The sequence below is a fragment of the Podarcis cretensis genome, assembly GCF_951804945.1.
Source record: "Podarcis cretensis genome assembly, chromosome: 2".
Lineage (NCBI taxonomy): Eukaryota > Metazoa > Chordata > Lepidosauria > Squamata > Lacertidae > Podarcis > Podarcis cretensis.
Genome location: NC_137171.1, coordinates 118,793,311 through 118,807,522, shown reverse-complemented (window position 1 = coordinate 118,807,522; position 14,212 = coordinate 118,793,311). Strand labels below are relative to the sequence as shown.

Here is a 14,212-nt window from a genome sequence, read left to right as displayed (position 1 = left end):
GGGCCGAGCACTGGGCAAAAGATTTACCACACTCGGTGCATTTATACGGCTTCTCGCCCGTGTGGACCCTCCGGTGGTTCACCAGGTCGGAGAGCTGAGGGAAAGATTTGCAGCACTCGGCGCATTTGTAGAGCTTCTCTCCCGTGTGGCTTCTCCGGTGTATCACAAAAGCAGACTGCTGAGTGAAGCTTTTCCCACACTCCGGACATCCGTACGGTTTCTCTCCGGTGTGGAGCCTCTGATGACTCACGAGGCAAGACTTGTAAGCGAAGCCTTTCCCGCACGCCGCGCACTCGTAGGGTTTCTCTCCCGTGTGGGCCCTCTGATGCACAACGAGTTTCGATTTGTAAACAAAACATTTCCCACACTCCTGGCACCTATAGGGTTTCTCTTCCGGGCGGGCTCTCCGATGGGTCTCGAGTTCTGCCTCCTGGGGGAAACCCTTCCCACTCTCCAAGCAGTTGTAGGGTATCTCTCCTACGTGGATTCTCTGGTGTCTGGCGAGAGATGATTTCCAAGCAAAACGCCGGCTGCACTCCGGGTATGAATGCCTCTTCCCGGAGTCGCCTGTAAGGAGAAAAGAGCAAAAAACATAAGACAGGGATTCACTGCTGATCCTTGTAAGAAGCAACCTCAGAAAATGGGCAAGGCAAGGGTCGCCAACATGGTGCCCACGTGTGCCCACCAGTACTTCCTATGGTGCCTGCTGAGAAAATACCGCTTCAAAAATCCACATCAGCCTCTCCTACATTAAATGGGCCCCCTCAAGCAGACCCACATTTTATCGGATGCCATGACTGGGCACCCAGCCTCCCGCTTCTTCTGAACTGAACAGAAAAACAAAGAGTTTCCCCATCAATGTTTTTATTATTAGCAGGGATGGAGGGAAACTGAGAGGAAAATGACAGTTCAAAGTGGAAATGTGGGTAAAGCTGGGAGTGGAGGGTTTATTGCACCAGAGCTCCAGATCCACCATAATCTCATTCCTGAATCCCACCCCCAAATAGTGGCTGTCTGGAAGTGCCCTGAAACTCAACCGGAATGTCAAACAGAGCATTGCAGGGGGTTGGACTAGATGACCCTTGGGTCCCTTCCAACTCTACAACTCTATGATCAGTAAAAAGCACATTACGCCCATTGGTGGTGCAGCCGATGGCAGAGCTTCCCTGTCCGGTTTCATCCCCGCCCCCACCCCGTTCTTTTATATGTGGCAACCATTTTATCTCAAGCATGCCCCCGGTGGCAGCCATTTTGTGACCACAGCATTCCAAATACACCCACCAGCTCCAAAAATGTTGGTGGTGCCTGTACTAAGAGATACAGAAAGGAGAAAAGAAAACCATATATAAACCATTAAGACCCTTTCAGACTTGGTACAAGGATAAACAACCCATTCCTTGCCATCCTTGGGTGGAGGGATAAGGGTGGGCAAATGAGAAGGGGTAAAAAGGTTTGCCTTAGCTGAGGAGCAGAATCTGCCCATCTCTTGGTAAAAAAGAAGCCATCATGAGGCGGCAGACATTGCCAGGTGGGTCAGGGAGGAAGAGAAGGGGAGGGAAACAGTCCCATGAAGCTCCTTGATCTTATCGGAGGAGCCAAGCCACTGCAAACAAATACAAAAGAAACGTACATTTTGGTGAGCATAGCATTTATTTGTTCATTATGGGGACACCTTGCCTTCTCTGCAGAAGACTCAGGGCATGGTACATACTTCTTTCCCCCCACCTCTCAATTTTCTCCTCACAAAAACTCTGTGAGGCAGCTCAGGCAGCACGTGTGAATGCCCCAGAATTGCTCAGTGGCCTTCACAGCCGACTGGGGATTTGAACCTGGAGCTCTATAGTAATTGCAATATTTTAACCCAGAAGTTGGAAAACTCTGGCCCCTGTATCCAGCCAGCCCCCATGCGTTTCACCAGGCTACACCTCCTCCTTCATAAACCTGCCCCACATCCTCTTGAGGGCCTTCGCCCCATGTATCCTCAAGCTATAATACCATGAAATCGCATCTAACACGGGGATTAGGCTCCGAACTCGGCGCCTAAGGCAAAAAATTCGTATAGTCAAAATTACCCTTGAAAATCCCTTAAACCGCCCATAAAGCACACTGCGGTACACACCTGTATACGTTGAGGATGAAACAATGAAGAGGGCCGCTGTACACACTCGGGCGATTTGTCTTTCTGTTCTCCTGACATCATTGCTGAGGCGTCACAAGGGTCTGATGCCGATCCGGCAGAAAATGGTCCAGGCTTGCGTGATGGAGAGTGAGTCACACACAAGGCGGCTGGCTCTGTGTCCGCGCAAAGAGTCGGTTGCAAGGGCTCATCCGCTGCCGGTTTTTTTTTCGAGAACAACATGGCGACCGGCAACTGCCGCTGCTGCCTCTTCAGCTGCTCAAACATTTCTCGGTAGGGCCTCAAGGCTTCCGCGATGCCACATGTGATTTTGAGGCTCTGCTCCATGGAGGGATCGTATTCCGAAATCAAATCGTTCAAGCGCTTTGCCGCTTGAAACACCTCGGCAAATTTGGGAAGGTTCCAACTTGCCGGCTCTTCCTGCTCGTCGTCATCTTCCTCTTCCAATTTTAACAGGTCCTCGGGCTCTTCGCTAGCCGACGTTCCTCTATGGCCCTCGATTAATTCTTCTATTTCTTCCTCAAGGATGTCGCTGAAGCCATCGCCGCCCAATTGCCTGGCCACCCGAACGATGCGTTCCACTTCGTGGTGAATGGTTGGGAAACCCCTGAAATCATTCACACATTTCTTCCACAGGTTTCGCCAACACGCGTTGACCGTTTCCGGCTCGATCGCATCCGTGGCTTGTTTGACATAAGTGATGCAATCGGCAATGTTGAAGGACTTCCAACGCTCGGCCGCGCTGAGGCTGGGATCGGCGTCCAGAGCGTTGCAGACCCGCGAGAACATAAGACTCGTGTACTTGGCCTTGAAGCAGCGAACTACGCCTTGGTCGAGAGGCTGGATGGCGGAGGTGGTGCTATAGGGCAGAAAGACAACTTCGACGTCGCTATGCGCAAACCGGACTCCCTCAGGGTGGCCAGGAGAATCGTCGACAATCAGCAACACCTTAAAGTCGATTCCTTTCTCTTCGAGGTACCGCTTGACCTCCGGAACGAAGCATCGGTGGAACCAATCCAGGAATATTGCTGCCGTCACCCAGGCCTTTTTGCTCGATTGCCAGAACACAGGCAGGAGGTGTTTGTCCTTGCCTTTTAGGACACGAGGATTTGCAGAACCACAGAGCAGACCGGGCTTTATTAAATGCCCGGCTGCGTTGCAACAAAACAACAACATCACACGGTCTTGGGCCGCCTGTCTTTCTGCTTTCGAAATGTACGTGCGGCTGGGCATTTTCTTCCAGAAGAGCCCTGTCTCGCCAGCGTTGAAAACTTGTTCCGGGAGATATCCCTTTTCTTCTATCAGTTTCTTTAACTGTTTGGAGTAGGGCTTCGCTGCTTGTTTGTTGGTGGGTGCAGCATCGCCAGGGCTCTGCCCGTTTTTCAGGTTGAAGCGGTTCCTGAAACTGTTGAGCCAACCTTGGCTGGCTTTGAACTCCTTCTCGTCAACAGGCCGCCCCTCTCTGGTAAGAGGCTTGAACAGCGCGTACAGGTCAAGAGCTTTTTCTCGCATCATGTTGCCGTCGACGGGAAGGCCTTGGCCGTTCATGTCTTCCAGCCACAGGTACAAAGCCTTTTCCGCCTTCACCAAAGTCTGATCGCGAACTTGGCTCGTCACCTTAGCCGTTATGGGAGCCCCGGAGGCCACGGCTTGACGGATTTCTCTCTCTCGAACTTTAATGGCACGGATGCTGGATTCATTGCGGCCATATACGCGGGCCACTTTGGAGACGGACATGCCGGTCCTCAATAAATCTAACACGGCCACTTTCTCCTCCAGCGTCGGAACAGATCGCTGCTTCTTGCGCTGCCCTCCGGGTGACCTGCAGGCAGCTAGCTTGCGTCTAGGGGCCATGGGATATGATGAATACTGTCCTTGAAGGACGGTGTGCTCAGCCAGGAAATCGCACTCGCGCTCACCCCAAGACGGCTCACTAGCTGGAACCGCCCACACTTGGCTCTGACAGTCGCCCACGCCTTGTTTCGACAGGTACATGGAGTTGAATTCGTGTGCGTTAAATGTGCTTATGACGTCGCTCCACTGTAATGCCTTTTGCTCGCCTGAATAGAGGACGGAAAGATGTCTTGTATGGAACGTAGATGGACGTCTGTTGGCCCGCCCACTTTTAACTTTGGCTCCACCCACTTTGTCCCTGGCCACACCCTCCACTGGCATGAGGCCCCCAGAAGGCTGTCACAAGGGAATATGGCCCTTCGCTAGAGGGTCTTCCCACTTGTGTTCCATGGGGCACCCCACAAATGCTCCACAGAGGCCTAGAATCCCTTTTAGGGACGGGGCAGAAATCCCATTCCGTTCCCATTTAAAGCCAAATTTATGCTTCCCGAGACAGTATGAGAACATAAGACGCAGCCACCCTTTGAAATGCACACTTGTCCAAATTTCATGATGCAGTTCTCCCACCGACGTTTAGAAAAAGGAATATATGAGGTAAACTTGGGCATAATAATCAATATGTTTGCGAAAATAGCATGCCAAAATGCAACACAGTGGCTTGCAAAAATGGGTACGTTGGTCTAAACGGCAGGCAAATTTGTGTCTTATTAGGAGAAATAATTTCCAAGAGGATTTTTTATAAAAGAAACAAAATTGGCAGATTTGCTGCAGGAATGTGGAGAACGAAATTGAAGATCAGAAAAATGAGAAGAGAAGCAAAATTGGTGGGTCCTCCCATCCCACACTCTCAGGCAGTTGGAGGGGGAGGGAGAGGAAATGAAACATTTTCAGGCAACTGCTAATTGTTGAGGGTCGGGGGGCGGAATCCCCAACTTATCCCAAGCCCCTTACCTGTGTGTGTGTTGAAGATCACGGTTTCTTCCATCCCCTGAGAATCGGGCACCCACATGTCTTCCCCTTGCTCTAGCCGGAAGATGAGGTCAGGCTTGAGGACTGGAAATCCTTCTTGGGAAAGAACGAGGGGGGAAATCAAGGTCACAACTGGCAGACTGGGTTTTTTTTTACACACACACATATATATATATATATATATATATATATATATATATATATATATGCATAAACTTAACAAGACTAAGCCTATGCAACCATTTAATCTTTCATTTTGCCTGGCTGCAAATTTTAATTTTCATGCAATTCACTCTTTCCATTAAACAAAACAACAGGAGCAGAAAAGGAAGCTTACACAAATGTACTATTTTCTCCCCTTTCTCCCTTCCTTTATTTCCTTTCATTACTTCTTTTCTTTTCTTCTTTACTGAGGTTTAACTCCAGGTTATGCAAAAGGAGAGTTTATACTGAGTCAACTTTGCTGATAGTGTCTATGTATAAAAACTCTGTATATGCCTAAAGATAAAGGGACCCCTGACCATTAGGTCCAGTCGTGGCTGACTCTGGGGTTGCGGTGCTCATCTCACTTTATTGGCCGAGAGAGCTGGTGTACAGCTTCCGGGTCATGTGGCCAGCATGACTAAGCCCCTTCTGGCCAACCAGAGCAGCGCACGGAAACGCCCGCTTCCCGCTGGAGTGGTACCTATTTATCTACTTGCACTTTGACGTGCTTTTGAACTGCTAGGTGGGCAGGAGCTGGGACCGAGAAATGGGAGCTCACCCCGTCGTGGGGATTCGAACCGCCGACCTTCTGATCGGCAAGTCCTAGGCTCTGTGGTTTAACCCACAGCGCCACCCATGTCCCCTCTGTATATGCCTACTTAGCGCTTAATAAGAAAAAAATTCACACGCTCTTATACGGGAGGCCCTTAGCTCAATGGAACAGCATCTGCTTGGCATGCAGAAGGTCACAGGTTCAATCCCCAACATCTCCAGTTAAGGCTGGGAGATATCGGGGCCTCTGGAGAGCTGAAATATTGCCTGAAATACTGGAGAGCTTCTGCCAGACAACACTGAGCGAGGTGGACCCGTCATCTGACTCAGCATAAAACATTTTCCTTTGCTTTCAGCCATCATTTCAGGATGAATGAATGTTTAGCCATAATTTCAGAGTGAACGTTTGGCTGTGCAATGCCAAAATAATTCAGAAAATGCATTTACATTCTTAGGCAGACCACAAGGGTTACCCTATTCATCAGCCTTCCCCAACCTGGTGCCCTACAGATGGTTTGGACTATAGCTCCAATCAGTCCCAGCTAGCGTGGCGAATGGTCAGGGATGATGGAAGTTGTAGTCCAACGATATGGTAGGCCAAGGCTGCTCTACAACCTTGGTTACGCTTTCCATTTTAAGATTTTATCAAGGCACTGCCGCCTTCCTTACCCAGCGAAGACACATTCCCATAATTCTCCAGCATGACTTCCCGGTACAAGGCCCTTTGGACCGGGTTCAGCAGAGCCGCCTGCCCTTCCGTGAAATATACGGCCACGTCTTCAAAGGTCAACGGGCCCTGCAAGAAGAAAGCAAAATCTGAGGGACCCGAGGTGGCAGACACGGTTCCCCCGCTTCTCAATTCTTCATCAAAACAACCCTGCGAGGTAGGTTAAATGGCTGAGACGCAAGGACTGGCACCAGGTCAGCCTGTGAGCTTCATGGCAACTTGAATTAGTAAAGGTAAAGGTACCCCTGACCGTTAGGTCCAGTCACGGACGACTAAGCTGCTTCTGGCAAACCAGAGCAGTGCACGGTGGCAGGATTCAAGTTGAACAAACAAAAAACTAAAGTTCTGGAAAAAAACTTAACAAATGTTGAAAGAGAGAGATTCCAAAATGGTGGCAAAGAAAGTAAAATATTTGGGGATTAACATGACATCTAAAAATGTGAACTTATTCAAAGACAATTATGACAAATGTTGGACAGAGGTAAAGAAAGATCTAGAAATATGGTCGAATTTGAAGCTTTCCTTGTTAGGCCGAATTGCAGTGATTAAAATGAATGTATTGCCCAGAATGTTATTTTTGTTTCAGACATTACAAATTGTGGATAAACTGGATTGTTTCAAGAAGTGGCAGAAAGATATATCTAAATTCATCTGGCAGGGCAAAAAGCCCAGAATAAAATTTAAGATACTTACTGATGCAAAAGAAAGAGGGGGGTTTGCCCTGCCGGATTTGAGACTGTACTATGAATCGGCAGCTTTCTGCTGGTTGAAAGATTGGCTACTTCTTGAGAATGCAGATATTCTGGATTTGGAAGGATTTGATAATAGGTTTGGTTGGCATGCATATTTATGGTATGACAAGGTTAAAGTTCATAAGGGTTTTAAAAACCATATTGTTAGGAAAGCATTATATAATGTTTGGATTCGGTACAAGGATTTGTTGGAAAATAAAACTCCTAGGTGGTTATCACCTATGGAGGCTAAGGAGGTGAAGAAACTTAATATGGAATCCAAATGGCCAAAATACTCTGAAATTTTAGAACAAGAAAGCGGTGAATTTAAACTACAGAGTTTTGAGAAATTAAAGCCCAAAGTGCGAGATTGGCTTCATTATTACCAAACAATGGAAACTTTTAAACAAGACAGGAAAATTGGCTTCCAGGTGGAGAAATCGAAATTGGAAACAGAATTGCTAGAACCCAATACTAAGAATGTATCAAGAATGTACAATTTGTTGCTGAAGTGGAATACAATAGATGAGACAGTTAAATCAGCCATGATTAAATGGGCACAGGACGTTGGACATGACATTATGTTTGCTGACTGGGAACAGTTATGGACCACCGGTATTAAATTTACGGCATGTAATGCCCTAAGAGAAAATATTATGAAAATGATTTACAGGTGGTACATGACCCCAGTTAAGCTAGCGAAGATTTATCATCTGCCCAATAATAAATGTTGGAAATGTAATGAGACTGAAGGTACCTTCTTTCATCTTTGGTGAACCTGCCCAAAGATTAAAGCCTTTTGGGAAATGATTTATAATGAAATTAAGAAGGTACTTAAATGTACTTTTCACAAGAAACCAGAGACATTCCTCTTGGGCATGGTCGGCCAATTGGTGTTAAGGAAGGATAGGACTTTTTTTATGTACGCCACTACAGCAGCAAGGATTCTTCTAGCAAAGTATTGGAAGACACAAGAACTCCCCACACTGGAAGAATGGCAGACGAAAGTGATTGACTTTATGGGACTGGCAGAAATGACCGGCAGAATCCGTGACCAAGAGAAGGAGACGGTGGAGGAAGACTGGAAGAAGTTCAAAGCTTATCTTAAGAACTGTCACAATATTGATGAGTGTTAAAATGTCAAGGGGAAGGAAGATGCAGAATTGCAGCTGAAAATGTTTGAGGATTTAAGTTGAAATTGAGAAAGATAATAAACTTAAATTTAATTGGCTAAAAGGGTTGCTGAAAAATTGTAAAATAAGGATGCAAAAAGGGTGAGGTATGGGGAAGTCCGAGAAAGGAGGCTTAGGAAAATGAGGTTAAGAATTTATATTTGTGTGTTTGTCTGTATTGATTGATGTTTTTTATGTTGTTGTGGTTGTTTTGTTTTAAAATTGGAAAACTAATAAAAATTATTATATAAAAAAAAGGAAACACCGTTTACTTTCCCACCAGAGACCTATTTATCTACTTGCACTTTGACGTGCTTTCAAACTGCTAGGTTTGCAGGAGCAGGGACCGAGCAATGGGAGCTCACCCCGTCGCGGGGATTCGAACCACCGACCTTCTGATCAGCAAGACCTAGGCTCTGTGGTTTAGACCACAGCGCCACCCGCGTCCCTGGAGACACTTATTTTCCTCACAGATCAGTGGTTCCCAGAGTTTCCTGGGGTTGCTTGTTAAACCAGTCTGGGAAGTGCAGCTCTGGGAAGAGAACTGGGGTCTCCTTGCAGCTGTCTGCGTCCTTAACAAAGTAGAGTTCCCAGGATCCTTTGGGGAAGGCATAACAGTTTAAAGTGGTATGATACAGCTTTAAATGCATAGTGCAGACGGCGCCCAAATGACGTGTGCCGCATTCTACACTTAGCTGACCTATCAGGTGTCGAAGAAATAAACAACTACCTGACATTTAGAAGACATCTGAAGGCAGCCCTGTTCTGGGAAGTTTTTAATGTGTGACATTTTAATGTATTTTTAATCTTTGCTGGAAGCCGCCCAGAGTGGCTGGGGAGACCCAGCCAGATGGCAGGGTACAAATAAATTATTATTATTATTATTATTATTATTATTATTATTTAAAAATACTTTGCTTAGAAGGCACCCCTTGTAAATTTACCTTATTTTTTGCTCTATAAGACTCACTTTTTCCCTCCTAAAAAGTAAGGGAAAATGTCTGTGGGTCTTATGGAGCGAATGCAGGCTGCGCAGCTATCCCAGAAGCCAGAACAGCAAGAGGGATTGCTGCTTTCACTGTGCAGTGATCCCTCTTGCTGTTCTGGCTTCTGAGATTCAGAATAGTAAGTAAGTAATTTTATTTACGGCCATAGGCCCATACGGGTAAAAACGACACATAAATAACAACTTGTGCACGTGGGGAGATTCAGAATATTTTTTTTCTTGTTTTCCTCCTCCAAAAACTAGGTGCGTGTTGTGGTCTGGTGCGTCTTATAGAGCGAAAAATACGGTATATGCCTTCCTCTCTTTCTTCCCTCCCCTCCTCCCTCTATCAGCCTTTCCTGTTTTCGTTCAGCGTCAGCCCTACTATCAAGCAGTGAGACAAGCTACTTTAGGCAGGCTTCCAGTTTTTTCGCAAATGTTTGTTTAAACATTTTTTTAGCTCTTCATATACAATATCCAAAATGTTCTTAATTTTTTCACAGCCCCACCAAATATGGTACATTGTTCCCTCCCCTTATTTGCACCTCCAGCATGTTTGAATTTGTTTTTGCACATTTTGGGCAATTTGCTGGCGGTCATGTACCATCTAGAGAACATTTTCATAAAGTTTTCCTTTAGTGTATAACAAGCAGTAAACTTTAGATCTTTGTTCCATAAATTTTCCCAAGCGGCCATCTGAATAGAGTAACCAAAATCTTTTGATCATTTAATTATCACATCCTTAACTACTACTTTAACTTCCCAATCTAGCAGAATTCTGTGCATTTTAGATAGTATTTTCTTTTTATCCTGTAATATGTCTTTTTCCATCCTCGATACCTCTGTCGCAAACCCATTTTTCCAACCTATTTTGAAAATATCATTTAGTTGGTGGTACTGCAACCAGTCTGTAAAATAATATCAGATTTCTTCAAATTTTCTCTGTTTCGCAAATCATGATGTGTGCATGTGCTCTGTAAAAAACCGTGAAGCCGGTCATCGCTTATCTCCTGATTCCTTCTGCCCCTGTTACTCTGTACTGTAAAATAACAGTTGTAACATTATGTTAAAGCCAAGCAAAAATATATAGGTTTTAGACCAGGCATAGGCAAACTCAGCCCTCCAGATGTTTTGGGACTACAACTCCCATCACCCCTAGCTAACAGGACCAGTGATCAGGGATGATGGGAATTGTAGTCCGAAAACATCTGGAGGGCCAAGTTTGCCTATGCCTGTTTTAGACCCCTAAGTAGCAGCCGTTTTCTGGACATTATTCCATTCAGCTCTACATAGTTACATCCTTATTTTGGGCATCATGATATATCAGTATATCACAATGTTTAGCTGGTGAAAGCCAGACATCGCTCAGCCCTAACACACATCATGATTCGCGATATATCGCCAGGTCAAAAGTTATGAAACAGGTATTGTGATATGGACTTCAAACCGGTTTTGGATGATATATCGCCCAGCCCTACTTGGGAGCTGAACTTTATGTACCAGAGAGGTATAATTCCTAGCTCCCATATCTGAAGAAGTCGAGTACACTGCAAAGGACTCAGAGACATTTAACTCTAGGACTTTTTGACCCATCCTCATCCAAAAATTTCCTACCTGAGCTGACTCCACCAGAGTATCTTCTCCTCTCCCTTCGGAAAAAGGGGGGGATCCAGGTTCAACTGAGGACGTCATTCGGTACTGTGAGGGATCTTTAAAAAAGAGATTTCTGTTATTTGCGGGTTGGGGGAACTGAGCTACATTTTATGGATTAAGAATTTTGTTGTTGTTGTTTAGTCGTTTAGTCGTGTCCGACTCTTTGTGACCCCATGACCAGAACATGACAGGCACTCCAGGTACAGGATTAAGAATATACAAACATAAAAAGCCCCTTACTGGATGAGGCCGCAACTTGTTCTTACAGTGGCTGACCTGGAAACACAATGGGAAGCCCACGAGCAGAACCTCAGTCCAACAGCCCTCTCTCCCTATTTGTGAAAACTGAATATCTCAAAAAGTATTTTGCAAAGCTCAAAGTAATGTTTGATTTTGGGGCAGGGTGGGACAGAGAATCAAAAGCTCAGTCCTCTACATTTTCATGAAAGCAGTGAATTATGGATGTATTAAGTATGACTTAATCGCCTGCTACATTTATAAATGGTTCTATAAGAACTGTATATTACAGTATATTACAGCAATATACAACCGTATGTGGGAATTGGAAATTGGAAAAAAAGAATTCATACTTACTTGTGGCACTTTAAAAACAGTGGGGTTTACAAGGGAGAGCCTTACAAAGTTCACACAGAAACACAATAATGCTTGCTTTAACTTGCCAGTGGAAACAACTCAGAGGTTATTAAGAAGAAAAACGATAACAACAAGAAGATTGGAAGATGGGACTTGTGAATATTAAAAGCAGCAGAAATATGAGATGATTGGACCCTTACTGAACTCGAAGCATGGGAACCACAAACAAAAATTTAAAATTTGGCAAAATATTTGGATTTTATGATATGTATTGGTATAATTTGGAATAACTAATGTGATATGATTGGATTGTTAAATGAAAAACGTAATAAAAAATTATTTAAAAACAACAACAGTGGGGTTTAAAAGCTTTAAACAAAACAGAGACAAGCAGTTCTATCCTGTTTCCACATGCTGTTTTAATTTAATCCACTCCACTTGGTTTATTTAAACCAGGCACCCCAAACTTGGCCAGATGTTTTGGGACTACAACTCCCATCATCCCTAGCTAACAGGACCAGTGGTCAGGGGTGATGGGAACTGTGGTCCCAAAACATCTGGCGGGCCAAGTTGGGGGGTGCCTGGTTTAAACCAAGGACTTGTACATTGACCACTAATAATGAATCATGTGTTGCCAGGGCATGCTGGGAATTGTAGTCCTCGCGCCTCCCGGCCCCTTGGAAGGCAAGCGCTTCTGGGAATTGTAGTACGGCATGCGCATTGGTTTGGAATCAAAGGGCTATCTGATGATGATTATTATTATTATTAAACCAACAACTCTCTCTTTCTTTTTGGGGGGAATTTTGCAAATGCTTGCTTGTTCTGCAAGGAATTTTGCAAATTTATTATGCTATTTTTGCGATGTACAAATGACATTAAAAGACCTGGTCTTTTCAACTATACCATTCATTATTCCTATGGTCCTTGTTTATAAAATCCAATAAAAAGTTACTTTAATAAATAAATAAACCAGTTGGGTTTCTATGCCACCTCCAAATTTTGTGCGCACCTTGTTTTGCTGGAACAGATTAAAACATCTCCCTCTTTTCCAAGTTAAGGCCCAGATACGGACGGAGGAATGTCCTGGCTTGTTTTTCTGCCTTTTAAAAGCAGGCTGGTCTTCAGAAATCAGCAATGGAAGCTTTCCTTTTTTCCTTTTTTAAAAAATGATATTTATTAAAGTTTCCAATAGGGTACAAAAAGAAAAACATGAAATAAGAAAAAACGAACATACAGAAAAAAGCAAAAACAGTTACATAAAAGAAATAAAAAAAACAGTTAAAAATAAATCCCTCTTTCTATATCTTACAGTTCATTTGCTTGTTTCCATGACCTCCCCACACCTCCCTTCTTTGCATTCCAATTCAGACAGTTAATTCAGCAAATCCTTTCCTTCCTTGTTTTATCTTAACCCTTACTCTTGACAAATTATAGTTACATTATATTATCCTCAATCTTCAATCCATTTTTTACATATTCATTAGCCTGATTGCTAAAAACCACTTCATTTCATTCCAACCTCATTTGAGCATTCAACAATTTTACAGTGTTTCTGCAAATAATCTTTAAAGCAAAGGAAGCTTTCCACGCCGGGGAAATTAAACGCAGTCAACTTCCAGCAGCCCCAGCCTGCTGCTGGAGCAGGAGCACAGGAGCAGAGGCTGATGGAAGAAGCTGGCAACCTGGCACAAGAGCTTGCAATTCTCCTCGCCCCCCGTTCCTCCCCTTCCAGCTGCAACTCACCGGCGCCAGGACCCACCCGGAGCAGGCAGGACCCCCTTTGCATCTCCAGCGCTTCCCCCCCACCTGCCTTTGTGCTCCGAAGCTGGGCAAAGGCAAGGGAGGGAGCCGCCAGCAGGAAAGGCCAGGGCATGCTGGGAATTGTAGTCCCCGCGCCTCCCGGCCCCTTGGAAGGCAAGGGCTTCTGGGAATTGTAGTACGGCATGCGCATTGGTTTGGAATCAAAGCGCTATCTGATGATGATGATTATTATTATTAAACCAACAACTCTCTCTTTCTTTTTTGGGGGGAATTTTGCAAATGCTTGCTTGTTCTGCAAGGAATTTTGCAAATGCTTGTTTGTTCTGCAATGTTTGTTGTGCGAGGAATTGATATCTTAGTGTGTCAGCACCCATTTATCTGAAACTCTTTGCTTGCATTATGAGTGGTGTCAGCTTTTTAAATATAGTTTTTGTTTAATGTAAAGGGACCCCTGACCATTAGGTCCAGTCGTGGCCGACTCTGGGGTTGCGGCGCTCATCTCGCTTTATTGGCCAAGGGAGCCGGCGTACAGCTTCCAGGTCATGTGGCCAGCATGACCAAGCCGCTTCTGGCGAACCAGAGCAGTGCACAGAAACGCCGTTTACCTTCCCGCCGGAGCGGTACCTATTTATCTACTTGCACTTTGACATGCTTTTGAGCTGCTAGGTTGGCAGGAGCTGGGACCGAGCAATGGGAGCTCACCCCGTTACAGGGATTCAAACTACTGACCTGATCGGCAAGGCTCTAGGCTCTGTGGTTTAGACCACAGCGCCACCCGCATCCTAGTTTTTGTTTAGGCAAGCCTTAATCAGAAATGTAATTTCATTATGCCTTTTTGGTTCCGTTTAAAACAACAACAACCCTGTTTATCTG

General features: G+C 45.1%; 1 protein-coding gene across 4 annotated transcripts; it reads right to left on the bottom strand.

The window, feature by feature from the left end:
* Positions 1 to 332: 332 nt before the first annotated feature.
* LOC307206452 (tigger transposable element-derived protein 1-like) lies at positions 333 to 14,009 on the bottom strand. 4 transcript variants are annotated; one of them, XM_079959742.1, is made up of 6 exons: positions 13,322 to 14,007; positions 10,946 to 11,040; positions 6,386 to 6,512; positions 4,943 to 5,056; positions 2,120 to 4,197; positions 333 to 567 (listed from the first exon to the last, which is right to left on the bottom strand). In XM_079959742.1, exons 1-6 carry the CDS (start codon positions 13,527 to 13,529, stop codon positions 478 to 480), a joined length of 2,712 nt encoding a protein of 903 aa, XP_079815868.1. In that variant the 5' UTR covers positions 13,530 to 14,007; the 3' UTR covers positions 333 to 477. The 4 variants fall into 4 exon arrangements, with proteins under 4 accessions (XP_079815868.1, XP_079815867.1, XP_079815866.1 ...); XM_079959741.1 differs by lacking the exon at positions 333 to 567 and adding an exon at positions 1,235 to 1,603 and having other exon boundaries at positions 4,943 to 5,053; positions 13,322 to 14,009; XM_079959740.1 differs by lacking the exon at positions 333 to 567 and adding an exon at positions 1,235 to 1,603 and having other exon boundaries at positions 13,322 to 14,008.
* Between the last annotated feature and the right edge of the window lie 203 nt (positions 14,010 to 14,212).

What these genes read in the sequence shown, in the direction of transcription:
- LOC307206452 (XM_079959740.1), bottom strand. Translation starts at nt 13,529, where the DNA reads ATGCGCATGCCGTACTACAATTCCCAGAAGCCCTTGCCTTCCAAGGGG. An exon ending in CCGGGTGGGTCCTGGCGCCG is followed by an intron (nt 11,041 to 13,321) that starts GTGAGTTGCAGC and finishes TCTTTTTTAAAG; the next exon opens with ATCCCTCACAGTACCGAATG. An exon ending in TTCATCCTCAACGTATACAG is followed by an intron (nt 1,604 to 2,119) that starts GTGTGTACCGCA and finishes ATTTGTTTGCAG; the next exon opens with TGGCTTGGCTCCTCCGATAA.